General features: G+C 39.1%; 1 protein-coding gene across 3 annotated transcripts in view; it reads right to left on the bottom strand.

The window, feature by feature from the left end:
• Positions 1–15526, bottom strand: part of STXBP5 (syntaxin binding protein 5) — a 166615-nt gene extending 151089 nt beyond the window's left edge. For 2 of the 3 annotated variants that reach the window (XM_055310078.1, XM_055310079.1), the window contains exons 1-2: positions 15090–15526; positions 13652–13749 (exon numbers count right to left, since the gene is read on the bottom strand). In XM_055310078.1, coding sequence (XP_055166053.1) covers positions 13652–13749; positions 15090–15260 — 269 coding nt within the window. In that variant the 5' untranslated portion in view covers positions 15261–15526. The remainder of the gene's footprint in view (positions 1–13651; positions 13750–15089) is intronic. The other variant, XM_055310080.1, reaches the window with a different exon arrangement.
• Positions 15527–27135: the final 11609 nt, after the last annotated feature.

Below are 27135 nucleotides of genomic sequence, written 5' to 3'. Positions count from 1 at the left end.
GATCTGCTACTTCTAACTGAACTTCTAATCAACTTGATAGAAACACGACCAAAGGAAGAATTTAGTAAATCTTTACCAAAGTTTACCATGGTGAAGAACATTTCATTTTGTATTTTATGACTATTAATGTATTTGTAGTACAAAGCCTTTGTCAAATACCAATTTTTCACATTTCTATAGTAGAATAACCCTATTCTATAGTTTCACTTGCTTGATGTTTTTTTTGAAGATTATGTATTTTTTCACCTATAAAAATACAGACTTTTGGTTTCTGGTCCAGCACATAAGAAATTTAAAATCTGCCATTCCATCCTAGCAACAAGGAAAAAGCTGAACAAACTAAAAGTTGTCAGCTCTTCTTAGATCCATAAGACAAATGAGGTCACAGGGCAAATCACTATCCCCAAAACTGCAAAGACAGGCCAATACCATGAATCACAACTTACCAAAACAAACCAGCAGACACCACCATAGGAATCAGTGCTAGGGTAGGAAAATCTAAAGTGTAATGGATGAATTGCTAGGGGCTTAAAGCAGACAAATCTGAGAGTCAGAACTCCAGGGGGACCCAATCATGAAGGGAGAGAGGGGAATCCTTACACTTTAGTGAGTTTTACTTCCAAGAGCTCCACCAGGTTCCCACAGCAGATATCTGAGAAAAATCTCCTCCTGCTTCCAGTAACGAGTGGGGGGAAAGCAACCATTTTTAAATACACTGGAGCATTCTGTTCTTAACAAGATCTTCCTCAGGGGAAACTAATGGGAGCCTAGACAGCTGGGGGCTTATCAGAGCTTAACTGACCTGGCAGAAGGGAAATACCCAACTCCAACCCACTCTAGCTATCCTAATTCATCTGGGGGAGGGGGGCAAGGGATAACTAAGAATCACTGTGAAGTTCACAGTTCAGAAGCATAGGCTCACTAACAGACTAAGACCTAATCACAGTACAATAAAATGCTTCCCCTCCCCTCACACCTTACCACCAAAAACGAATCTAGATACAAACCTTGCAGTGTTCACAAAAATTAACTCAAAATGGATCATAGACCTAAATGTGAAATGCAAAACTATAAAACCCCTAGAAGATAACATAGAAGAAAACTTAGATGACCCTAGGTATAACAATGATTTTTTAGGTACCACACCAAAAGCACAAAACAATAACTGATAAACTGGACTTCTTTAAAATTAAAATCTTGTGCTCTATAAGATATAAGGTCAAGAGAATGAGAACACAGGCAATCAACTTGGAGAAAATACTGTAAAAGACACACCTGATAGAAAACTGTAATCCAAAATACACAAAGAACTCTTAAAATTCAACAATAAAAAAATGAACAATCCAATTAAAAAATGGGCCAAAGACATTAATAGACACCTCACCAAAGACATACAGATAGCAAACAAGGATGATGCTCCATATATCACCAGAGAAATGCAAACTAAAACAAGGAAACTGCTATAAACTTATCAAAATAGCCAACACCTAGATATGACATCAGAAGCTGATAAAAATGCAGATCAACAGAATTCAAGTTCATTAGTGGTGAGAATGTAAAATGGTACAGCTACTTTGGATGACAGTTTAGTAGTTTCCTGTAAAACTGAAAACATGCTTATCATACATAAAATCTAGTAATCACACTTGTTGGTATCTACCCAAAGGAGCTGAAAGATTATATTAACACACAAAAACCTACACAGGGATATTTATAGCTGCTTTATTCATAATTGCCCAAACTTGGAAGGAACCAATTTACCCTTCAGCAGGTGAATGAATAACTAAACTGTAGTAATCCAGATAATGGAGTATTATTCAGCTTTGAAAAGAAATGAACTATTAGCCATGAAGAGACCCACAGTGAAAGTTAATAAGTGAAAGAAGCCAATGTGAGAGGGCTGCAAACTGTAGGATTCCCACTACAGAGGCATTCTGGAAAAGGTAAAATTCTGGAGACAATTAAGATCACTAGCTACCAGGAGTTGGGGGGTAGGATGAGGGAGAGATGAAAAGGTAGAGCTCAGAGGATTTTTAGGCAATGAAGCTATTCTGTATGATACCATAATGGTGGATACATGTCATATATCTGCACAACAGTAAGAGTGAACCGTAATGTAAAGATGGACTTTGGATGATTATGTATCTGTGTAAGTTCATCAATTTTAAAAAATGTCCCACTCTGGTGGGGGATGTTGATAATGGCAGGGTTATGCTGAGAGCAGACAGGGAAATGTGGGTCCGCTGAACCCAAACACTGCTCAAAAAATAGTCTATTTAAAAAATTAATACATTAATAAATGAAGTTAGCCACATGCTTATGAGGGTAGACATACTTAATTTTACTGCTGACTCACAATTTTAACACTGCTAGTCTGCTCTTTAAGTAAAAATGATAATGTGTACTATTACTGCAAAAAAATTTAATGAGATACTAAAAATAACTCTGAAAAATGCATAGATCAACATTTAAAACTTCCTTAATGGAACATAACTGCAACATTTTATAATATATGTCCAGTGGTATTTGGAAAATTATGTCAGTTAACTGCTTTCATGTGACTGAAAGGAATATCAAAACAAAAAGTAACCACAGCATCTAGACTTATAGTATTCACGGGTTAAAACAGGCCTCTAGTTACCTCTTCCACTATTATTTTGAATAAGAATTTTTTATTATTGGTAAACAAATTAGAGATGTTGAAAATTTTTCATTCTTATTATTCCGTTTTGGAGTGAGGATTGTCTCTAAATATAAAATGAATTATATTTATTATCACAGGTAATTATTTAGAATAGCTTTTAATATATAAATATGCTTTGAAATGAAACACTTGCTCAGTTTATGAGACATACAGTCATAATAGTGGTCTGAGTTAGAGAAACAAGAAAGAATGTACATTCTGACATATCAGGTAAAAACAATCTTTTATCCCAGAATCCATTCTCAGATGCTTAATGGCTAAGTTCTTTTCTCAAGCATGGCAAAGAGAATTTTAAAAGAAAAATACAACCCATTATGAAAAATACAGTATAGAGACTGAATAGATGAAAAGTCTGCTCCAGCATTTTTTCTCCTTTTCAAAAGACAAAAAGAAAAAAAATACACAAAAGGAAAGCAATTTAGCAGAAAGTACTGCAATAGCTGATGCCACTAGATTTATAGTCACCTCTGGCAGAGTACTGCTGTGAAAAAGCAGAGGTACTGCTATTACAAGAAAAGATTATGTAGTTTTGAGAAAGGGTAGGATTAATCATTCTTCAATAGACAACCTCACCAAGAAAACTTCAAAAATTCTAGATAGCACTTACTGAAAGGAAAACACAAACAAAATTTAAACTAGGGATATACAAAATCCCTTATTTCAAATAAAAAAATCTCATTATTTAAACAGTAGCTACCATGTTATTTCTAAGACTATGTATTTTACAAATAACATGTGCTAAACAAAACTTAATTTTCAAATGAGGAATTATAAAACCAAAAATATTAGCTCTTTTTTAGTTAAAACCTCTTTGTATTTTCCATTGTAAGGGAATCTAAGTTACTCTAGAACAACATTCATTCATCCATTTATTCATTCATTCATTCATTCATTCATTCATAGTAGGCTCCACTCCCAATGTGGGGCTTGAACTCACAACCCTGAGATCAAGAGTCACGTGCTCTACCAACTGAGAAAGCCAGGAGCCCCTCAACATTCATTTTTAAATCATAGCACCTGTAAAAAGCTATAGCTCAGCATGCCATCATTTCATTTATTTGTCTAATGTAACAACTTCTAGAAGCTTAACTAACACCAGTTAGAGAAATAGAATAAAGTAGAAATTAGCCTTATTTACTGAATGAAATGTTATCTATACTTATTGCTACTTGAAAACGATGTAGTGAACTATAAAAATTTTTCAGGGATCCCTGGGTGGCGCAGCAGTTTGGCGCCTGCCTTTGGCCCAGGGCGCAATCCTGGAGACCCGGGATCGAGTCCCACGTCGGGCTCCCGGTGCATGGAGCCTGCTTCTCCCTCTGCCTGTGTCTCTGCCTCTCTCTCTCTCTCTCTCTCTCTGTGACTATCATAAATTAAAAAAAAAAAAAAAATTTTCAAAAAGATGTAATTTCAGTTTCCATTTAAAGTAGCACACAGTCTTCCCAAGGGACATGCAATATATCTAACTCTAAAGAAGAATTTGCTTCTAGGAACTTTATGAGGTTTTTTTTTCTTAAATACATCATTTTTCAGGTTTTCTTCCACAAACGAAAACTGTTATTTTTTTTCATCAAAACTGGTAGACAACTAAAAAATTGTAGTATTTTAGTAAGATGCTTACATTCACTTTTATCTTTAAAAGTTATCCATCTAAAAAAATTAAAAAATAAAATAAATAAATAAAAGTTATCCATCTAGAGGCACTTGGGTGGCTCAGTCAGTTAGAGGTGTCTGCCTTGGGCACAGGTCACCATTCCAGGCATGACCTGGGATCTAGGCAGAGAAGTGCTTCTCCCTCTTCCTCTGCCCTTCCCTCTGGCCTGTGTGTGCATGCTCTCACTCTCTCAAATAAATAAATAAATAAAATCTTTCAAAAAATAAAAAAATAAATCTAATTGTATCTACATCTCTATATTATTAATGAAAATATTTTTAAAAGCTAGAGATGCAAACATTTTTAATTAAAATTAGATTAGTAAAGGTCTTAAACAAGCTGAATACTTCATTAATAGAACTGATTGCTGAACTGCCCCCAACAGATGCCTAGTTAAGCATCTTCATTATCATATTAATCCTTACCTCAAAAAAAAAGCCTCTTCCACAGGACCAAAAAATACTCACAAAAGTAATTTAACCTAGCATGTAGAAGTGCACGTCATTAAGAATTACTAATTTTTTCTTAAATCACTTTCTATTTATAACTAAAAGGTTAAATTTAAACTGATTAAGTTTCACAAATTATACCTGCATTAACTATAAAAAAATGCCTGTAGTAGTTGCTTACTGAGCATTCCTCGCCACTACTGATTTAAAAGCAAAGCAGCCTCATGACTTAAAACAAGGATTACAAAAACAAAAAAAAATTTAAAAAAAAAACCAAAAACATTAGCTTGTGCACCAAATCACCCCACTACCTATTTTTATAAATAAAATGTTATTAAAACACATCTATACTGCTTCCTCCACATATTATCTATGGTTGCTTTTGTGCTACATTGGCAGTAGTTGTCAGAAACAAAAAGCTAGCCAGCCATTTAACTATCCAGCCATTTACAGAAGTTTGCTGACTCCGGCAGCCCGGGTGGCTCAGCGGTTTAGCGCCCCCTTCAGCCCAGGGTGTGATCCTGGAGACCCGGATCAAGTCCCGTGTCGGCTCCCTGCATGGAGCCTGCTTCTCCCTCTGCCTGTGTCTCTACCTCTCCCTCTCTCTCTGTGTGTGTGTCTCTCATGAATGAATACATAAAATCTTTAAAAAAAAAAAAGTTTGCTGACTCTAGATCTTTAGTATTTTAAATGTATCTGAATGTACACACATATCTATCTTCTGTAGGATATTTAGTAGAGAATCTATTGATCATTGAAGAATCTGTGTTCCTGAGGCACTTGGGTGGTTCAGTGTGTTGAGTGGCTGGCTGACTCTTGGTTTCAACTCTGGTGGTGATCTCAAGGTCCTGAGGTCAAGCCCTGTATGGGGCTCTGCACTCAGCAGGAAGTCGGCTTCAGGATTCTTTCCCTCTGTCCCTCCCCCTTCCCTCCTCTAGAATAAATAAATCTTTTCTTAAAAGATTCTGTGTTCCTTCTGTTGTGATTTTAGAATTGTATGCCAACTACTATCCAGTTTCTGGACTTTTTTTTTTTTTTTTTTAAGATTTCATTAATTTGAGAGAGAGCACAAACAGGGGAACAGCAGAGAGAGAGAAGTAAATTCCCCACTGAGCAGGGAGCCCCATGAAGGGGTCAATCCCAGGACCTTGGGGTCATGACCTGAACCAAAGGCAGATACTTAACCAACTGAGCCACTCAAGCACCCCTAGTTTCTGGACTCTTGATAAAACAGTTACTGGTTAATTCCGTTTTGCATTGCTTTAAACTCCACTGCATCTTCTCGTATGCAGTAATGTTTCTGACAGTTGTTTTAAGAGAAGATACTACTCAATATTTTTGCTATAATTTCAAAAAGGTCTAATTTTAGCCAGTTAAAATATCTACGTATTACTTACAAAGAATGGTAATGTGGAAATTTAGATTTTAAATGCTGAATTAAGAAAAAGATGGCTACGTGGGTGGAACTCGGAATGGAATTAAATCATATAATCACAAAGACAAAGGCACTGAGCTTTAAAGATAAGAATTGTTTTAATAGGGAAAATAATATTCTAGACTGAGGGAATCACGAAATACATGACCCTTTGATGAACAGTGAGTATTTAAGAAGTAAACCATGTCAACAATTCTTTCCTCTACTTACCCTCCACAGCCAAAGAAAAAAGTTATCCAGTAAACAAAACCAGTATGCAAAAATTTCTTTAAAATGAAACACAAGAGAGTAAGAGATTAAAGCAACTGATATTACTAAATCCAAAAGTAACTACTAGGTATTTAAATTCTTCAAAAATGTTGTTATAACATTAATATATGGAAGTTGGTTATCTTTCTTCTTTATTGTTGCAAATAAAAATTAGAAATAGGTTCAATTAGGTTCAGATTAAAGTCTAAGACAATTATAAACATAACCATCTTTACAGGAAGAAGTCTGAGTAGTTAAATCAGAGGGTACTGCTTCTTAGACTGATTTGAGTCATATGTGACTAAGAGAAGAGAGAAGTATCAAGTACCTTTTGGTAGTCCTTCATGGACTCCATTTATTTCATACAAATCAAGGCAACAAGCACCTTGTTGGTCAAACAAAAACATTTCATTATCTAAATCCCAAGATACTGAGTATACCTTCTGACAAATATGCCAAATCATGGCAGGAAACTCTCATTTAAACATTACAAAACAAAACTGACACTCATGATTAACTTTATTCTTGTAAATAATGTGTCACTTCCAAAGCATGAAGTTAAAGCCAAACAACCAAAGCTTACTTTTTATTTAGTGATGTGCACCCCTATAGTCCAATCATTTACATGTACGTTACTAGCTACCACTGCTCCAAGTTACTAAACAATTACCAAATTTAGCACTCAAATTACATACCAGCAATTCAACAGTCTTTATATTAAGTCCTTTATATAAAAATAAAATCATGTGATTAGGAACTGTGAAAATTAGTAATGGGAAACCTCACTAGAGGAGTTAGGAGGTTTTGGCAGGGGAGTTCTCAGGCCCTAGTACTCGTAGTTAGTTGCAGAGCTAACAGGAAGAAATGGATGGGATCCCACAGAGGATACCTCTCTATTATTCCAGCCAGAGGAAGAGACACTTTCCTCATTTCCTCACTGCCACTCCCCACCCCAGGCAATAGCTCCACCAATGAGAAGCCACTGCACTGAACTCCTGGTTTATTCCAATATAGTTCTTAAATGCCTTCCCAACTTACCCCTCTTCTCCTTAAAAAAAGGGTTCCTATCCATTGTTCCCTGCACTTGTCTACAGGTTTTCAGCAGCAGCAGCAGCAACCTGGTTTGTTTCAGGTTGCAATCCTCTTTTATTTCTAATAAACCCATCTGTTATTGGTAAAAAATTGACAGTTTTACTTTTAAGATTAACAAAACTCAGTAGTAATTTTATGTAATTTCATTTTAATTTTATATCCTTACTATTTACACCCGAGAAAGGAAAAGTAAACTTTGTTAACAGTATTTTTAAAATACCCAAGTTTCCTATGTCATAATGAGACCTTATCTGTTATACAATAAAAATGCAATAACCTAGTATCTTAAGTATTCAATGTGAGTTGTGTTTCAACAATGAAAAAAGAGCATGTTTTTCATATGCTTTTTCAGGCTCCCTTTTGTAAACAAAAGTTTACATTTGTACATCTATGGACTTGGATTTTGAATGCAATCAACAGATACAAAGTAAAGGGCTCCCCAAAGGGATAGAATCTAATACTTTACTCTCTTTAACAAGTACTCAGAACAATTAATTAGAAGACCCCTCTAGACAGAAATGGTTCAGAGCATTCCCAAATTGTCCACAGAAAAAGAAATTCTAAGATCCTAGAACTGGAAGAATTCCAGATATCACGCATCCCAATTTCCCCATTTTACAGAGAAGGAGACTGAAGCCCAGACATTTTAGCCAATTTAACCACAATTGTCTGAAGACTAGAACACCAATCTAAAGTCAATCTTCGAAATCCTTTACCTTTCCCCTTCAGGACGGCAAAGTCAGGTTATGATTTTCAAAGTAATGATACTAAAAAAAAAAATAAATGGAAAACAAAGAATACCAAACAAATAAAAACCCATCTACTTAAGGCAGAAAGGCTTACTAAGCAGACTTGATTCTCTAATTTTCAATTCCATTCAGATTCTATCATACCTTGTTTCCCTCAAAAAGAAATTCACTGCAAAGTAACTGCTTCCAGCCAGGCATCGTTTCTGGTTGTTTCTAAGGTAAAAGTGCCTATTCCTCCTGCTGCAGTAGTTCATGCTGAGAATCTCAACCTACTGCTGACACAGTACTCATGCTTCCTTTTGTACAAAGTCCTCTTTAATAAAGAGTTAAGAGTTGAGAACTAAAAGTATTTCAAAGTCCTTGTTTCTCCTCTAGAGCTAGAATTCCAAATGACTAGGATTCTTCCACAGACAAAAAGGGTAGCAGCGGAGAAGAGGAGATACAAATTTGGCCTAATTCCAGATAAATTTCACTTTTAACTTTCATTTTTAAGTAATCTGAACAAAAATCAGATTTCTAATACTGTAATTGTTTTACAAAATAAAGCTAATAAGCAGCAAGTCTAACATTCAAATGCTATCTTACAAGTGCAAAATCACTAAACAATCATTTATCGCCTACTACGTGCATGAAAATTTCACATATATTATCCTATCACATCTCAATAGTAATTTTGAAACCTTGTGATTGAGAAGAACAGAGCCATTGAAAGACTCTTAAAAAAAAAAACAGTATTTTTTCAAGATTCTTTAAAAAGACTACATTAGCTATAAAAATAAATGAAATTACAGACTTCTTAAACAGTGCCTGGTACCTAGTTGCCTCTCAACAACTATTTGTTGGAATAAAATAATGAAGGTCTTGAATATTAAAACTACGGAAAAACTCTCATAATATCATATATTGAATATTCACCAAAACAGTCTCTGCATGGCCTTAAAAGCATTACTGCATTTAATCCTGATGCCAATCTCATAACCTAGGTAGGATTATCCTATATAACTGATGAATAACTTGGGCTAAGTCCAGTGGAACACCTGGAACTGTGTGAGTCTAGGCTGCCATACTGACAGGAGGGGCAACCCTGGCATTTAATAGGTAAAAGCCAGGGATATTAAATAGCCTGCAACATGCTGGACAAACCCACACAATTATCCAGCCCAAAATGCTACCACTACTGAGAGACACATGACCAAAAAATAAATAGATAATTGCAATGATTCCTCACCACATAATATCCAGATAACTCATGTTAACATTCAAGGTTCTCCACCTACTGGCTCCTATTTCTGTCTCCAACTGAAATAGGATCACTATTCCAAACCGTCTCCTTAGTATTCCTCTTAACTATAATTTGCTTCTCTACTAATGCCCAAACTGTTTGCCTAGAATAATTTCCCCAATGCCTCTTCCCTGTTACTCTGTGTGACCTCTACCTACTAATGTATAGAAATGTTATCAATCTGCAATCTTTACCTGCAATCTGACTCTGCAGAATGTCCAAAGTGTCCCAAATAATATTCTAAATTCAATTGTTTAACTACTTCTAGTCTTTAAGGCTGGAAACTTTCTAAAGAATCACATTCTCCATTTCTTTTAAACACTCACCTAGAATGATATAGCCACTTGAAATTACAGAATTGTTTCTTGAAGAAATCATCTAATACGCCATCTTCATTTTAAGAAGAAAAACAACAACAACAACACTGAAAAACATCTAATTTCTTAGTGGCAAGAAAAGAACCAGAATTCAGGCCATAGTTTATAACATAACGTTAGCACTTAATAAGAACTCCAATATACAAAAATCATCCTGTAAGCCTGCATTCAGCAACATTACACTGCAGTTTAAAAGACAATCCATGCTTTATCAGAGATTGCTATTTTACTGTATCTTCCGCAAGAAGACATGAGGTTTTTAAATAATGTTGAAAATTATAACAAAAACTCATACATTTTTATAGAAAATTCAATAAATTTGAGATTTCATTTTTCTGCTTAGGCCTTGAAAAAGTCACACATAAAATGACTTCATTGTATTTAGACAAAAAACATTATAAAGATCAGAGTAGCCCATGGTTACAGTAATTCAAAATTATACTAGAAAACCAGGAGTCTAGATAAGGACAACAACAGCATTACTAAAAATGCCTTCATTCTTCAGTTAAAACCTTTTTCCATTTTTAGATATTGATATGAAAATAGACAATTAGATTATTTTATCCCAATAATTTTCAACCCTGGATTAATCATAAAAATCAAGTTATTCTAATTTCTATATGACAAAAAGGAGAGAATTAAGATAAATCACATCACGGCTATACAGGACTCGGTATATAAACTTATGTTTTCCTGCTTCCTATCAGTAAGTACATTCCAACCTCACATTCTTTTCAGAAGCCAAGAAGATTGAACATAAAGCATGTTTATAATATCATTCACTTGCTACACATTAATGCAGGAAACATTAAAATTATCTTGCTTCATTTCTAGTTAGAGATTTAAAAAATCAGATTTTCACTAATTCTTGTCTGTAAACATTAAATATCAATGTAACTTTCTCCTCTAGTCTTTTTATACATCAAAGCAGATTAATTTAGTACAGTCCAACACTGAGGAGGACATTCTATTAGATTAGAAATGCAATGCAAATTCTAATAGCCCAATTCTACTTCTGAAAACATCTCCTATTTTCTGCTCCAAGTCAAAGGAAAGAAAACACTTTATCTATTAGTATATATCTGCTCCAAAGACACTTTTTAGGACAAATTTATTACAGGCTACAAGAGTCTAATATGTGAAGAAAATAAAGGACTGAAAGAAACCAATCGAAATAGCAAAAAATATTAAAGAGCAAGAGCAACAGAATATACCTGTAATAAGTCTGCGTGTTAGGCCAATAGAGAGTTTTGAAATTAGGAACTATTAATTTTAGTTTAGCTTTAAAAACAAAGAATAGAGAAACATAGATCTTAAATCACTATGTGGAAATTAAATAAAAAAGACTAAAGGTCTTAGTCATTTTCTATAAATCAAAGCCACAATAAATAACACTTAAGTAGCTTAGCTGGAACTTAAACCTAACAGAAGAAATGACTAGCTGGTATTACTGGTAGGCAAACCAATTTATCACTCTGGAATGTTCATATAAATCTCATTAAAAAGAAACACGTTTGGTAAATAGTTTTCCTGACTCCATTCTAAATATACTAATAGAGATGTTAAAATTAAAAAAAAAAAAATTAGAGTGTAACTGTAAACTGTAATTATAGGTTCACTTTCATTTAGTCCTTAGTTATTAAAATGTATAAGCAAGTCATGTACAAGTGAGGATTTTGGACATCTGACCCTTGATTTTATTTGACAATTAGAATCAAGCCTGTATTTTAATTTCTTTGTGTCAACTTGCTAATTACTCAGATGCATTAAGGCTAACAGTCTTGTCTAAGAAAAGATCTGGTTTTATAAAAGTGGACTCACTGGTGGTATTTACTTGTATTAAAAATGAAAGGGGCAGACTTGCTGTTAAAAGAAAAAAGTTATATACTATTGGAAAATTGAGACTACACTGACATAATAGTAAAACTTAAACCCATTTAAAAAAAAAAAGTAAAATCTAAAAATAACTGATCTAACTCTTTTTTTCTTTTAATCCAGTGATGATATTTTTGGGAGGGAGGGAACAAAAAAAGTCTTTTAGTTCCAAAGAGTCCATCTAGTGACAACAATGCACTATTCTTGTCACTACATGATGTTTTGCTAAATACCTAGTACTCACAATGACAAAATTAAGTTTCTGTTCCAACTTCACAAGACTAAAATAGGAACTCTAAACTAGAAGGTAATGATCACTGGATTTAGGAATAAAAACAACTAAACACTTGCAGACAAAAATATTCCAGTCTTAAATATCCAGATATTTGGGCAAGAGCCCTTTAGACATACTCTTAGAAATTCACAGCTTCAGATCTAGCCTGGTCACATTCTACCATTTCAACTGAACACGTGCACTACTGGCATCTACTATGAATATAGACGTCACTCAATAATACATACAACAGCCCATCTGAAAACTTGTTCTAAGTATTTTGAAAGATAAGACACTAATCATAAATGAAACTTGAGGCATATTCTGATACCATATACAGTAGTTCTTTGAAATGAAGATTTTAAAAGATCATAAGGAAAATCAAGGCATATGTTTAACTAAAATGCAGTTTCCTCCTCTCTTCTCAGGACCCAGATAAATCGAAAATGTGGGGGGGTAAAACTCCCTCCTTCTCTTTATTTTTTTGAGAACAGTACTTCTATTGTGATTATCTCGTGACTTTTTTTTCTTATTACAAACACATTACTTCAATATGTAGAAGCAAATCCTAAAGATGAACATAGCATCTGCTTTTAAAAATCTTATGTTTAAGTTTAAAAATAAGGGTAATTTTAATTATGGTTAAATTTCATGACAAAAGCAAACAGTTTTATTTCAAATTAAATACTGTAAAAGTGAAAAGTATTCTCCACTGTTCAGACTAAAAAATTGATCTTGAAGAATGAGTAGGCATATGGAAAAACTATACTATGCCATGACAAAACTATTATAGTTCGTGCATAGTCAAGAAAAATAATTCTCCTTATACTAATGCTTTGGAGTACCGCTAACTTATCAGTTTTTACATCAACATAACAAAAGGGAAAACATCAAGAGGATATACTTCTCCATTTGCATTATGGTAACAAAATGCTCTAAAACTTCTAGAAATATCAACCCTTCCTATTTACTTAATTTTATGTAAATTAATTTACAGGGTTTGTCTTCAATTTTTTTTCTCAATGGGCAAGTCAGAAACAAATTCAACCTCTAATTCATCAGAATGATAGGTCATAAATTCAATATCTACCAATGCACAGTATTTTTAAAAAGCAATTAAGGTGTGTCCTATGCTGTTGCTTTTAAACATCATTTCAAACCATATTCCATTCAATACACTTCCTAGCATAAGCAGATAGATGTCCCCTTAGAAACTTCTAGCCCCTTGCAAAGACTGTAGTTACTACAGCAAAACTTTAGAACTGGATGTGAATACACAGCGACATAGCTAGCTACCATAAACGGAGAGATGAGAAACATCCCAGCGATATATAGCCTGAATAGATGTATAATCAAGGGAAAAGCCAACACTACATGATTTCACAATACATATGTACCTGATCATACCATTTCTATGGAATTAAAACAAGAAAAGCAACCAATCAGCAGTACAGAAGGACTGGAAAGAATACAGTAAAAGTGAAAAAAAAAAAATTAAATGAAAAGGATACAGCCTTAAAGCACCAGTCTGAGTTCCAACTGCCAGGATCTTCTGTACAGGATCAAAGGCCAGGGCTGACGGTTGATAGGGAAATCCATGGCGAACAGTCTAGGGATGGGCAAGTGACATCACAGCAACCAAGGCAGCAAGTGGAATTCAAAAACAGAAAAGTCAATAGAGACATTAGAACCTAGAACCAATTAAAAGCGATGCAGAATGCATACACATGCACTTACCGCCTTAAAAAAACAAAAAACAAAACAAAAAAACCCTACAAAATCTACATTAACAAAATTTATTTACATAGAACCTGAAACCAAAAAAAAATATATGTGTGTATACATCTCTCCCAATGTTACACTTCAATTTCTGCCTTTCTACAATATTGATATTCTACAGAAAAAAAAATTTACTTGTGTTGTACACTATCAAGTCTGAGACCAAAATACTGAAGTTTTCAGTAGTCAAAAATTCTGTAAATTAATGCAAAAATTAATGTAAAAACGCAATCCATGCTTTATTTCAAGTGTGAGAACTTCATTACTTTATTCGGATGTCAAATGCCAACTACTGCTAAAAAAAAAAGAAAAAAAAAAAAGGCTGTTGTACTATTACTTTTGCCAAGGGTTCAGTAAAGCAATTTTCTATCCCAAAATTTTGCAATTTTAACAGGATGAAAATAAGTACGACACATATTTTTGCATTTTGCTATCAAACCCTGAATTTTAGGGCAGTAAGGCAGAAACGTGTATTTAGACATTTCTAGAAACTGGCATATGAACACATGGTACTTTATGGCAAGTATTAATATCAAGTCAAGTTTGTATTTCTTACTGAGCATCCAGTGAATTAATTCGCTGCATCATTCTTTCCGAATTACAAACCGCTATGGCAATGGTGCCATTAATAGGCAAAAAAAAAAAAAAAAAAAGAAAAGAAATCACAGTACCAACTTTTTACCCAAACATAATGATAAAAGGACCCTGTGATTTCGTTTTTTAGGCTTCCTAGCGCATTCTAAGGGAAAGGTGATAAGCAAATATCCAGTGGAACAGGTTTGGCTTTTGGATGAACAATATTCACTAGACACTGTTTCCAAAGGAAACTTCGAAGTTGGTGAATTATACGAGAAATGCTTGGATATCGAGGCTATAAAGGCCATTAAGAATGCTGGTTAAAGGTCGGCAAAATACGTTAGAAGCAACCTCGAAACGGCTGCTGCATGTGAAAAGGGGAGAGAGGGGGGGAAAAAAAACCCAAAAGGAGTTAAGATGATGTCAATCTCCAAAATAACCCACTAAAGCAAATGTTTGCTTGAGGAGGAGCGGGCGCTTCATTCGCGCGCGGTCTAATCATCACCGGCACTCGACTCCCTCGCGCGCCCAGGACCAGCCCGAGCTGCCCCCCACCCCGACCCCAATTTTCGCGGGGCTGCGCGCTCCGCTCACCTTGCAGAGCTGGAAGTGCTCGGACTGGAGCGTTTCCTGGACCTCGGGCTCCCGGGTCCCCGCCGGGTGCTGCTGCTGCTGCTGCTGCTGCTGCTGCTGCTGCTGCTGCGAGGCCGAGGACGAGCCGGCGGTCAGGCCGTCCAGCACCTTCCTGATGTTGAATTTCCTCATGGTCTCGGCGGGGCTCCCCCGCAGCCCGCGAGGGGAGGCGAGCGGCGTCCCCCGGCGCGGGAACCGAACCCGGGCCGAGGGCGGCGTCCCCCGAGGAGGACACGGAGGAGTGGGGCCGAGTGGGCGTGCGAGGGGAAGCGGGCAGCTGCGGAGACGCGCTGGAGGATCCAAACAGGAAAGGCTGCGACGACGAGCCCCGGCGGCGGACCCTCTGGGTCCAAGGCCGCCGCCGCCGCCGCCGCCTCGCCCCGCGGCCCGGCGGCGCAGCAGTGGCGGCGGCGCGCGGAGCCCGCACTGCCCGGCCTCACCTGGCCGCGGGCTGACTCTGCGCCGCGCCGCCGCCCCGGCTCGCCCCCGCCGCCGCCGCCGCCGCCGCGTCCATGGCCCGCGGCCCCGCCGCTGCGCGCCCGCCCCGGCCCCGCAGTCCCACGGCGCTTCCTCCCGCTCCCGCGCCGCCGCGCCGCGCCGCCGCCTCCCGGGGGTCGCCGGCCCTCCGTCCGCGGCCGCCGCTCGGCCTCCCCGCCACTCAGCGCCGCTGCCCGCCCGGCATCGCACGCAGGGCGCCCGGGCTGGGTCGCCGCGCTCTCCGCCTCGCTCCTCCGCCGCCGCTGGACCAGCGCCCTCGCTCCTTTAGAGCCCCCGCTGCCCTGCTCAGGCGCCGCCGCCGCCGCCGCCGCCGCCGCCCCGCCGCCCGCCGCTCCCTCTCGCCTGACAGGGCGCCTCGGCGCACGACACCAACGCCCGCCCCGAGCAGCAGCGGCAGCCGCGGTTCCAGCGCCCGCCGCGGCGGTGGCGGCAGCTGGGCCTCCGCCGAGCGGAGCTGCTGAGCATGCGCACGCGCCCCGCAGCGCCCGCCCCGCGCCCGCGCCCGCGCCCGCCCCCCTCCGCCCTCCCCGCGCGCCCCCTCCGCGGGAGTGGAGCTGGCGCTTAAATTACCTTCTGCGAAAATCCCGGACCCCGGGGTAAATTTCTCCCACCCCAACCTCCGGGCGGGGGGAGGCGGCCGCTGCTCCCGCAGCTGAGAGCGCAAAAAAAGGTTGACTAAAGAGCCGCAGGAAGCCTTTATTTTAAATACGGTCATTAAAGCGGGGGTTTGTGTTCTCACCCTTTAATGAGGTGCACGCTCCTGGCTGCGGGCTGCGATATCGCTCTACTGATGGGCTTTGTTTTGCATTGAGTTGGATTTGATTTTGGGGGGGGGGGGAGCGGTTATGTCTGTGGTTAAAGGATGACAGACCTACGGACTAGAAAAGGAAAGGAGGTAAACCCGGGGGGAGACGGGGAGACGGGGAGAGGATTATTTCCTGAATCTGTTACTGCTGGTCAGATTAAAGCGTGGCCATGGCAGGTAGCTGCTGGCAGGGGAGCCGTTCCAAGGCTGCGAGTCCGCCCGGGCCAGGGACACCCCGCCTCTGGATTCAGTCCGCCAGCTAGCGGGGGTGGGGATGGAGGCGGGAGCAAAGGTGGAAGTAAACACCGCACTGCCCCTCTGCTTCTGAACCTACAATCCGCCTCGTAAACGCTGATGGTCCGCTAAGTAAGCCCCAGCCGCTTCTCCACTCTTGCGAGCGGGAAGACGGGGCAGGATGAAGGGTTTGCTCAGACCTTTCCGCTTCTTTACTGGCACAGCCTCGCGTGGAGGTGTAGAGACCAACGTCTGGCTCAAGTTTGCAAAGGTGGAGAGATTCCTGCTATAGGGGCACCCTCCCGGAGAGCGTGGACGGGGAAGCAAGAAGCATTCGATGGGAAAGGACGTGGGAACGCGGGGGAAACGTAAGGAAGGATGCGGGCGCATAAAGACTGATCCTGATTCAGGATGGGGTGGGGGGGGGTGGAGTGACTGGGGTGCCGTGGAGGTGGAGGGAAGACGCTCTCCCGAGCTAATAACTTCGCCCCCGACCGTCCAGTGAAGAGGCAAGGAAGAGATACAAAGGGTTTCCTGAACCCAAATCAGAGGTGCCCGCCCTCCTCTTTGTGATTGGCCGCCTCCTGCCCGGTTCAGGGACGTTCTCGCCACACTATTGGTTGACGTGACAAGCCTTTAAGAATATTCAGCAAACCGGCTACGACTGGGGCTTTGGGGGTTTTGGGAAATGTAGTTCTCTGTGGAGCTTCCGCATCCAGGGACGAGGTCTTAACGCTTGAACCTGTCAAATTGTTTTTGTTGCACACTGTTAATTGAACCACTCAGTTCATTCACTGGGTACAACGGACAATAAAGCAAATTTGGGGGTTTTCTCAAGCTATTTCAAAGCGGCTCTGAAATTCTTGTTTACTAATTTGGTTCTCTGAAACACATTTTGAGTTCATTGTGCTGGTAAACCAAGACACAGAAATGCAATACCTGCCTTTGACAAGCTCGCCACAGCCTAAAGAGGGCAAACCTCTCACAACAAGTAATTGTGCAACAATACGATGAGTTCACCGATGGAATCTTGCACAAAAAAGACTAAAGACTAAAGAGAGTAACTTAACCAGCCAAAAAACAAAACAAAACAAAACAAAAACAAACAAACCAACCTAGATATGGTGATACACACAGTAGTTGAATTCAGATAAATAGGAACTGACCAGGGAAAGAGGAGGAAGGACATCCGAAGGTAGATGGGGAGCTTATGGAAAGTACTTGGAGAGCTTTTTAAAAATACCAATACATCCATAGAGGAAAACTGCAAAAGAGATCATTTCCCCACAAAATTTTCTGATCCACCTTTTCATGTAAGTTGGAAATAAATTTATAAAGCTCTTCAGAGAAGGGACAGCTTCTTGCTGAGAGGACTTGTGGTGCAGTGGAAAAATCCTAGGCTCTGTTGTCTGCCAGACATGGATTTCAATCCAGGCCTTGGTGATAATGTGCAACATTGAACAAATTCCTTACCTTTCCTAAGGGTCAGATTCCTCATATGTAAAATGAAATTAATACTATCTTCTTCTTAGGGATTTGTGAGGATAAACTAGAAACAAATATAAGTTTGCGCTGTGTTGCTTAGCACTCTGTAGATACTAAAAAATGTCAGTTTTTCCATTTTACTATCAGGGTCCTTGAGGTGAAAGGTATTCAAGAGATTGCTAATTTAAACCAGTTCCCGGGCAGCCCCGTGGCTCAGCAGTTTAGCGCTCGCCTTCAGCCCAGGGTATGATCCTGGAGACTCGGGATTGAGTCCCATGTCCAGCTCTCTGCTTGGATCCTGCTTCTCCCTCTGCCTCTGTCTCTCTCTGTATGTGTCTCTCATGAGTAAATAAAAATAAAAAAAAAATCTTAAGCCAGTTCCCCATTTCTTAAGGACACGTGACATTTAAGATGAATGTGGAGCATACCTGCTAGAGGAGGTTAGCTTTGTGAACTTGCAATCCATCCTCTCCAAGCTCAAGGAGACCAGGACATATCTAGAATTCTGTTAACTAAAAAATAACAATGCCCCGAAATATTTACCTTGTGATAGCAAAAATAAAATAATGGCTCTTGAAACTAATGGTTTTTCTCATAAGTCAGTTTCAACTGATCAATTGATTTTTAAAATTAAGATAGAAAAAAAGAAAAATGAAGATATAAAATTTAAGGATCAAAATTAATTAATAATTTAAGTCAAGAATAAAATGATTAAAAATTTAATTTATGTTATGCATTTTAATGTTTAGCACAGAGATTTACCCTTAATAATCTCTCAACAAAGATTTATTTTTGTTTGTTTTAATGAATAGAATCAGTATATTGATTCCAAACAATTCAGTAGCTTCTGCCTTTGGGCAAGCGACACTCCCTCAAATGAAGTTTTTGTTTACCTATTGGTAAATATGGACCAGGAGGTGACGATGTAATAGTATATGCCACTGACAAATTATAGATAGTTATATTACATTTAGCTGAGTCAAGACAGCTTGAAACAATACTCGTTTAATACAATGAAAAGAAAAAGGAAAATCGACATACAAAAAGAAAGGCACCTCATTAAATTACTCAGCATGGAAAGCCAAAGACCAAAGATTCATAACATTCCGGAAGCTGCCAGTCCTCACTGCATTGTTTAAAGGCTACCAGGCTAATGAAGGCTCTGTGATTGGTCTCATGGGGGTCACTGGGATGCTGATTGAGAGGAATAAAATAGACACCGAAGATAAATATTTTAATGAGAAATTCTATTACAAGCAAAATCTTTCTGGAAGTAGACCAAATCTAACCTTACCTGCTAGCATTTATTTATACCCACTTCATTTCAATTTATTGAATCTCAAAGGATGTATGTGTGACAATAATTGATTCACTACACCATTTAACAGAATATTGAATTTAAATTATTCATAAATTGCAGCAGAGATATTAATTAGTTTGCCTATTTCAGGCCCCCTTTTCTGAATGGGTCCCCTAGGTCCTGCTGAGTTACTGAGCCAGGTGTTTTGACCAGGTAATCATGTGTTCTGGTCCAAACAGATTGAGGCAGACGCCCAAAATAGGCCAAGCCCAGAGATTATCTTCTTCTGGGAATTTGGAGTTGAATCAGACCGTGCTAATCAGTCTGAACTAGGAAGTCATGTGGAACTGGGACTGAAGCTAAGTATGCCCATACTTTGATGGCGCATGGTAGAATGAAGCAGACACACAACCTACAGAAAAGTGACTCTCTACAGAGAGGTAGAGAGCAGAGTCCCCATTCCTGACCTTCCATTTCCCAGTCCTTATTCCTTATGAAATCTAGCTACTCTTTCTTTCCTTCCTTGTATAAATGAGTTTGAGTGAGTTTCTGGTTCTTACAGTCAATATTCTGACAGAAACTTAGACACAACCAGCCCCCAAATATAAAGGACTATAGACATACTCTAACCATCTTTCACTAATAGTTTTACCTTCTGCTCACAGTTCTCCCTAGAGTTAAGAAGATGTGACAATAATCCAGCAAGGAGTTGGTGGCTTAGGGTGGAATGGTTAAACGTAGTGGCTGTGGTGAGAAAGGGTCAGATCCTGGATTGTATTTTAATGATAGACTCAAGAGGATTTGCTGACAGTATGGGAGGAAAAGGAAGAGACAAGGGTGATGCCTCAGAGTTTTGGCCTGAGCACTTCAAAGAGTGGTGTTGCAATTTAATTCCACATTTATGAATCCAGAATAATTTTATTACCATCTGTACCCTAGTAGACTGGACAAATATCATCAGCTAAATAAACAAGCCATGTCTGGGAACAAGCAGGATCCACTATGCTTGCTCTTTGTCAAGTTCTGGCCTTTCTAGAACGACAGATTAGGCAGATATTAATGAGCTCTCATTATTCCATAGGTTACCCCATCACTATTTAATATTATCTGCATGACTGTCATTAAAATATATATATAAATGTCTAGATAAAGGCTGGTAAGTTCAAGTGAAGAAAAAATTCCAGAAGTGCAAAACAAAACCAATTAAACCAAATGAACACTTAAATGTAAAATATGAGGCATTAATGTAATATAAGTGAGGAATATTACCACCTTCTTAAAATCTTGACACTGGGCAATCAAGAGTTCCTCAGTAAATTCTCACATATTTCAAATGCCATTTCCACAATGGACAAAATATTTGAGGTAAGGGATAATTACTCATAGTATTTTTAACTTCAGTATTTTAGGATTTAACTACTACTGTAAAAATTTTGAGAACTTTGCTAAACTTCTACCAGAAGTTCAGCATTTTTTCTCAAAGAACTCCTTATAATTTGATTTGTAGACTGAAGACCTGGAAACAAAGTTTGTACTTTATTGTAGTTTATGCCATTACTCATGGTTAGTATGCTGTAGTGACTGAACAAGCTTTGAAAAACAGTTAAAGTTAGTATTTTGTTTCATCCCCCACCCTGTCTGCTCCCTTGCTTGGCCCTTCCCCTCAACCCCTCTCCAACTCCTGCAACACACACACAAAGAAAGAGAGAATAAATTGTATATCACAATAATTCTAAATAGTATTCCCTTAGTAGACATCAAGCATACATACCAAGTGTGATTCTGAGGGAATTGCCAGGCCACAGTTTTTTTTTTTTAATTAAACACTACTCAGTATCAGATCAACAACTAAAAACTAGCATAGCAACAGAAAACTGAACACTTTTTCCTTCAAACAAAGTTACTTGACATGGTGACCCAATGAAATAGTGTGAGTTGCTATTGACTGATGACCAGGGCCTTCCATCTCAGGCTCTGAGTTTGGACACAGAGCTGTGTCATATCATTTAGTCATTTGGCTATAGAACTATTAGCTACTGACTTTCCTTTCATTCTGGCCAACCGTAAAGAATATCGCCTGGGGCACCTGAGTGGCTCAGTTGGTTGGGTGTCTGCCTTTGGCTCAGGTCACGATCCCTGGGTCCTGGGATCCCAGGACCTGTGTGGGTTCCCTGTTCATTGGGGAGTCTGCATCTCCCCCTCCTTCTGTCCTTCCTCCTGTTCATTCACTGTCTCTGTCTCTGTCTTTCTCTCTCACTCCCTCTCCCTCTCTCAAACAAACAAACAAAAAAAATAAAATCTTAAAAGAAAAAGAATACCACATAAGAAATCAAAAAGTACCTAAATAAAAACCTCTCTCCAAGGACCTATCAGAACCAAGAGAATAGTGCTAACACTGAAAACATGCAAGAGTACTAACTCTTAGAGGGTTTTTTTTCACAGGTGGGTAGGCACAGCCTCAACTCCAGGGATGTAGTTCCTCAAAACAGGACCAGGTATCTAGCTTTAAAATCAGAATGCATTCTTTCACCTTGTTTTTAACCAACACCATACACTTAGTCTAACAACATTGTGTCCACAAACCCACAGTTGTAGTACAATAGTTTCCCCTTCTGAGTAGTTTTAGTCCCATGTGGTCAACCACAGTGGGAAGTAGACAATCTTCCTGACTTAGCATAGGAAGCTCAGTAGTAGCCTAAGGATACATCACAATACCTACATCATTCACCTCTCTTTGCCACATCACACAGGTATTTTATCATCTCACATCATCACAAGAAGGATGAGTACAGTACAGTAAGAAATTTTGAGAGACAGACCACATTCACATAACTTTTATTATAGTATACTATTAAAATTGTTCTAGTTTATTGTTAATTATTATTATTAATCTTTTACTCTACCTAATCTATAAATTAAACTTTATTATAGGTATTTTTGTATAGAAAAAAGCACATATATATGTATATATATGTGTATATACATATGTGTGTGTTATCTATAAACCTATATAGACCTGTGTGTATATATGTATATGTATATATATATATATAGGTTTGATGATATCCCTAGTTTCAAGCATCCACTGGGGGTCTTGGAACACATTTCATGTGGGCAGGGGGACTACTCTATTTCCTTCCCCTAGCTCTGGGCTGACATTCTTCAACTTTTAGGTAACCTCTGGCCTTATGGTCATCTGTAATTTTTATGTTATTCTATTTTCACACACCCATAGTCTCAATTCTACCTCCAGTGGCCACCGAACTGTTCCTGGTTCTATGACCGATGGCAGGAACTAATTTTCTTTGGGCACATAATTTTTAATGAAACATCTCTATTAAGAAAACTACTAACATGTTAGCAAACCAAAACATTAGTAAAGTCAATGTAAAAGATATTGACTATACCCCAAATAAAACAGAGCCTTTGTATTCTCAGCAAAGTAATGCACCAAGCTCCCAAAGCCTTGGATAAAAATTTGGATAATTTCTGAATGATTTCTTAAGGAAACCTTAGAAGGAAGATAAAACACTTAGCATAAGACAACTTCCTCAAAATTCTCTTCACCTATTTATATAAACCCCCTTCACGTCACTCTTCCCTACCTCATGGCAGGTTTTCCAATACTGTGATTCTTGGAAAGCCCAGCCTTTGCTGGATGGCTTACTCCCTCCCTCCAAATTCCCCAACCTCAAGCCTCCCAGACAAATCTTTTCCATATACCTTCTTATGTAGCCCTGTCTACTACCTTCTGTCTGACACTCAGCTAGTATTCTCATCTAATCAGAAAGAAAAATCGTGGATAGCCCAAAAGCACAAAGACTATTCTTCACAAGGGAGGGACAAGGAATGTGACTCTATACACCTCAGCAGTTTAGTTCCAGTTTGTTCCCGGTCCAGAAATACATCCAGAGATGCAGAGGACACAAAATTACTACAGTCTATAAAGCAAAGTAATACAAGAAGAAGAGTGCCCTACTGGTACAGCTTCCAAAACAGAAGATCAAGAACCTGAATCCCGGCACTTATGTTTATCTACCAAAAGGCTGATTTACTATTCCATTCTAGAAACATTGCTCTGTGCCCATAGTGTGACAGGTATTTTCCTGGGTGTTTCAGGGAATACAAAATGATACAACTTGGTTGTAGCATTCAATAAGATGGCATTAGTGATAAGGGAGCAAAATCCCTCCCTGCCAAAAAATGGTAAGAACCAATGCTGAATGCATCTTTTTATTCTCCTGAGGCTTACCCCCATCTCTTGTTTTAAATTCTCCATAGCAACGCTCTCCCATTGAGTGTACACTCATCACTGTGGTACCTTTTCCCAGAGGATGGACTTCCCTAGAAGCAAACCTGGGGTTTGGGAAACGTGGGGTGCAAGGAGAAAAGACACTGGGATTACTCAATTCCCTATTTTTCTTTCAAAACTTTTGACTACTCCCACTAGGTTTCATGCAGATCAACATGACCCAAATATTTCCAGCAGGACTTAATCTTGTTCAACAGGCCCCAAATACAGCTTCTCTTCCTTGGTTTCCTTATAACCATAATGAGGGTGTAACTTCAAGGTGTGGCTTTTTAATTGGGGTAAGTGGAGGTTCTCACATTTGCTTATGAGTTAGTTCCTATTTACCTTTCAGCGTGATGCGACGTGCCTTTTTGAGTCTTGCAGTGAAAAACAAATGATGGTTTCTTTCAGCCTGGGCCTATATGAAGAAAAGGTACGAGGGACCATACGAGGGACCACATTGTTTTTTAGCAGTTGGAGTGACTTTTGAGAAGCCAGTGAAAACAGAATAATTTGAGACCATCAGTCGACCAAAACACTTTCACTTAGGACTAATACATTTGTGAAGGTAAATGCAACACTGTAAGGATGTAATGACATTTGGGTGGGGGAGGGGGTGCAAGGGGAAGTAGGGAGTCCTGTCTATTGCTAGGTAATATTCCCTGTCTCTGTGCTGTTCCACATGATTCATATCTGGTTTTCAGGCAGGAGGTTTGTTTCCACTCATTTAATAAGGGATCTATCTGTAAGAGCATCTAACCTTAATAACTTTATTTTGCCTTAAAATGTGCATGACATCGATACATGAACTCCTCTGCAGCGGCTGCCTCTTCATTTGCTCATAAACTAGAGAAGTTCTGCTTATTCACAAGAGTTTGTTCAATTCAGGAAATTGAGGAGGAAGTTCCTTATTATTATCATGGTTCACCAGTCCAGTGGTTTCCTTAAAGAGGCATCTTCCTGCAGTTGAAAATTTGAGTTCATGTGAAACCTACTTGAGTAATTCGACTACCTCTTTGTTAAACATGAGGAGCTGATGGTCAGTCTTGTTTTTCTATTTCTTGGGTCATGACAGAACAGGGAGGGCTCAGACCACTGAGGCAGGCACATCTGGATTCTGTCACTAGCTAAGTGGCATCAGACAAGTTATTTAAGACTATAATTTCCATCTCTACACGTGTAAAATAAGGGCACAGAGAACTACCTAAGTAAAGTGTTGTATAAAGTTCCTAGCTCAGAACCTGTCACATATATTGAAATCAAATGGTAGCTATTCAAATCATTCTCTTGTGTTGTCCATAGCCACTCTCGAGGTGATTTTATTCTGTTCTTGTGACTTACATGTTATCTAAGCACTGATGACTCCAAAATTTACTTCCATTTCCAACCTTTCCCCAGAACTCCAGATGTGATTCATAGGTGTTCCTTTGACATCTCCACTTAGATATTCAAAAGGCATCTAAAACTTAATGTCCATATTGAATTCTTTACTTCCAGTAGTAAACTATACATTATATCTCCCACAATCTTCCTTTTGTATGTTTTTTTTAAAAAAAAGAGTTTTTATTTATTTATTCATGAGAGAGAGAGAGAGGGAGAGAGAAGAGAGGCAGAGACATAGGCAGAGGGTGAAGCAGGCTCCACGCAAGGAGTTCCATGTGGGACTTGATCCCAGGACTCCAGGATCAGGCCCTGAGCCTGAAGGCAGGCTCTAAACTGCTGAGCCACCCAAGTGGCCCATTTCCCTTTGTTATACTAATGGCCTTCCTATCCTCTAGATGTTCAGGCCCACACAAATAAACTTACACCACCTTCTTCTCTCTTTCCGTGCCCTGCCCCCCACAACACTCCTCAAAACACACACACTTCTTTTTTTTTTTTTTTTAAGATTTTATTTATTTATTCATGAGAGACACAGAGGTAGGCAGAGACATAGGCGAAGGGAGAAGCAGGCTTCCTGCGGAGGGATCCCAGGACTCTGAGCCAAAGGTAGAAGCTCAACCTACACACACACTTCTATTTCAAATTTATCAGCAAATCCCATCAGTCAATCCTTATAATACATTTAGAATTTGACAAATTCTTACAACTTCCATTTCTAGTGCCTTAGTCCAAGCTAGCACAATTTTTTATCTGGATTATTGGACTGTATACCAGACTAATCTCCTCTCATCTATTGTAAAAAGAGTGAACAATTTAAAAGGTAAATCAGATTATGTCAGTTCTGTGCTAAATCACCTCCAGTGGTTCCCTGTCCCACTCTAAGTAAAGCTCAAAATCCTTTAGAATGGCCTAGAAAAGCCCTGCAGGATCTGCTCCTACTCTCCTGTCCTCCAATCCTCTCTCTCTTTATTCACTCCACCATAGCCGCATTTGCTCTCTTTACTCTTCAAATACAATAAGCACACTAGTGCCTTAGGACTTTGCATTTGATGTTCCCTCTGCGAAATCAGTGGTCAGCAAACTTTTCCTTTAATGAGCCAGATAGGACATATTTTCAGTTTTATGGGCCATATATGGCCTCAGTCACAACTATTCAACCCTGGCGATGTAGTAAAGAAGCATTCATGGACAATATGTTAACCCTGAGCATGGCTGTGTTCCAATAAAACTTCATTAGATAGAATTTGGCGGGACACCTGGGTTGCTCAGTGGTTAAGCACCTGGCTTTGGCTCAAGGCATGATCCTGGAGTACCAGGATTGAGTCCCACATCAGGCTCCCTGCCTGGAACCTGCTTCTCCTTCTGTCTGTGTCTCTGCCTTTTTCTCTGTGGCTCTCATGAATAAATATTTTAAAATCTTTTTTTAAAAAAGATAGAATTTGGCTCACCCCTGGCCAATACTTCTCTTCCTCACCATTTGATCTCCATGTGTGATATACATTCCCAAATTTCCTTTGTAGAAGCCAAAGGCAGGCCACTCCAAGGTGGGACATTTTTGGTATGGTTATTTTGAGTTAAAAAGCAATCAAACACCAGCGGATTTAGGAAAAGCTCTTTAACAATCTTTTTTATTTTTTTAAGATTTTATTTATTCATGAGAGAGAGAGAGAGAGAGAGAGAGAGAAAGCCAGAGACACAGAAAGAGGGAGAAGCAGGTTCCATGCAGAGAGCCTGACTTGGGACTCAATCCTGGGACTCCAGGATCACGCCCTGGGCCAAAGGCAGGCGCTGAACTGCTGAGCCACCCAGGGATCCCAGGAAAAGCTCTTTAGCTCCTTCACAACTGCCTAAAAATTTAGAGAGAGGACCAAGAAGAGTGCTATCACCATAAATAAGTACATTATATTATGAACTAGGTATGATAGACAGGGAGGACCCTACTAAGGCTTCTTTGATGAGAATCTTCTGTGTCTTGTCTCTGAGTAGCTCAGCAAACATTTATTTACAAAAC

The sequence above is a fragment of the Nyctereutes procyonoides genome, unplaced genomic scaffold (assembly GCF_905146905.1).
Source record: "Nyctereutes procyonoides isolate TBG_1078 unplaced genomic scaffold, NYPRO_anot_genome, whole genome shotgun sequence".
In the NCBI taxonomy this organism is placed as follows: Eukaryota; Metazoa; Chordata; class Mammalia; order Carnivora; family Canidae; genus Nyctereutes; species Nyctereutes procyonoides.
This window is presented reverse-complemented; position numbering and strand designations above follow the sequence as displayed.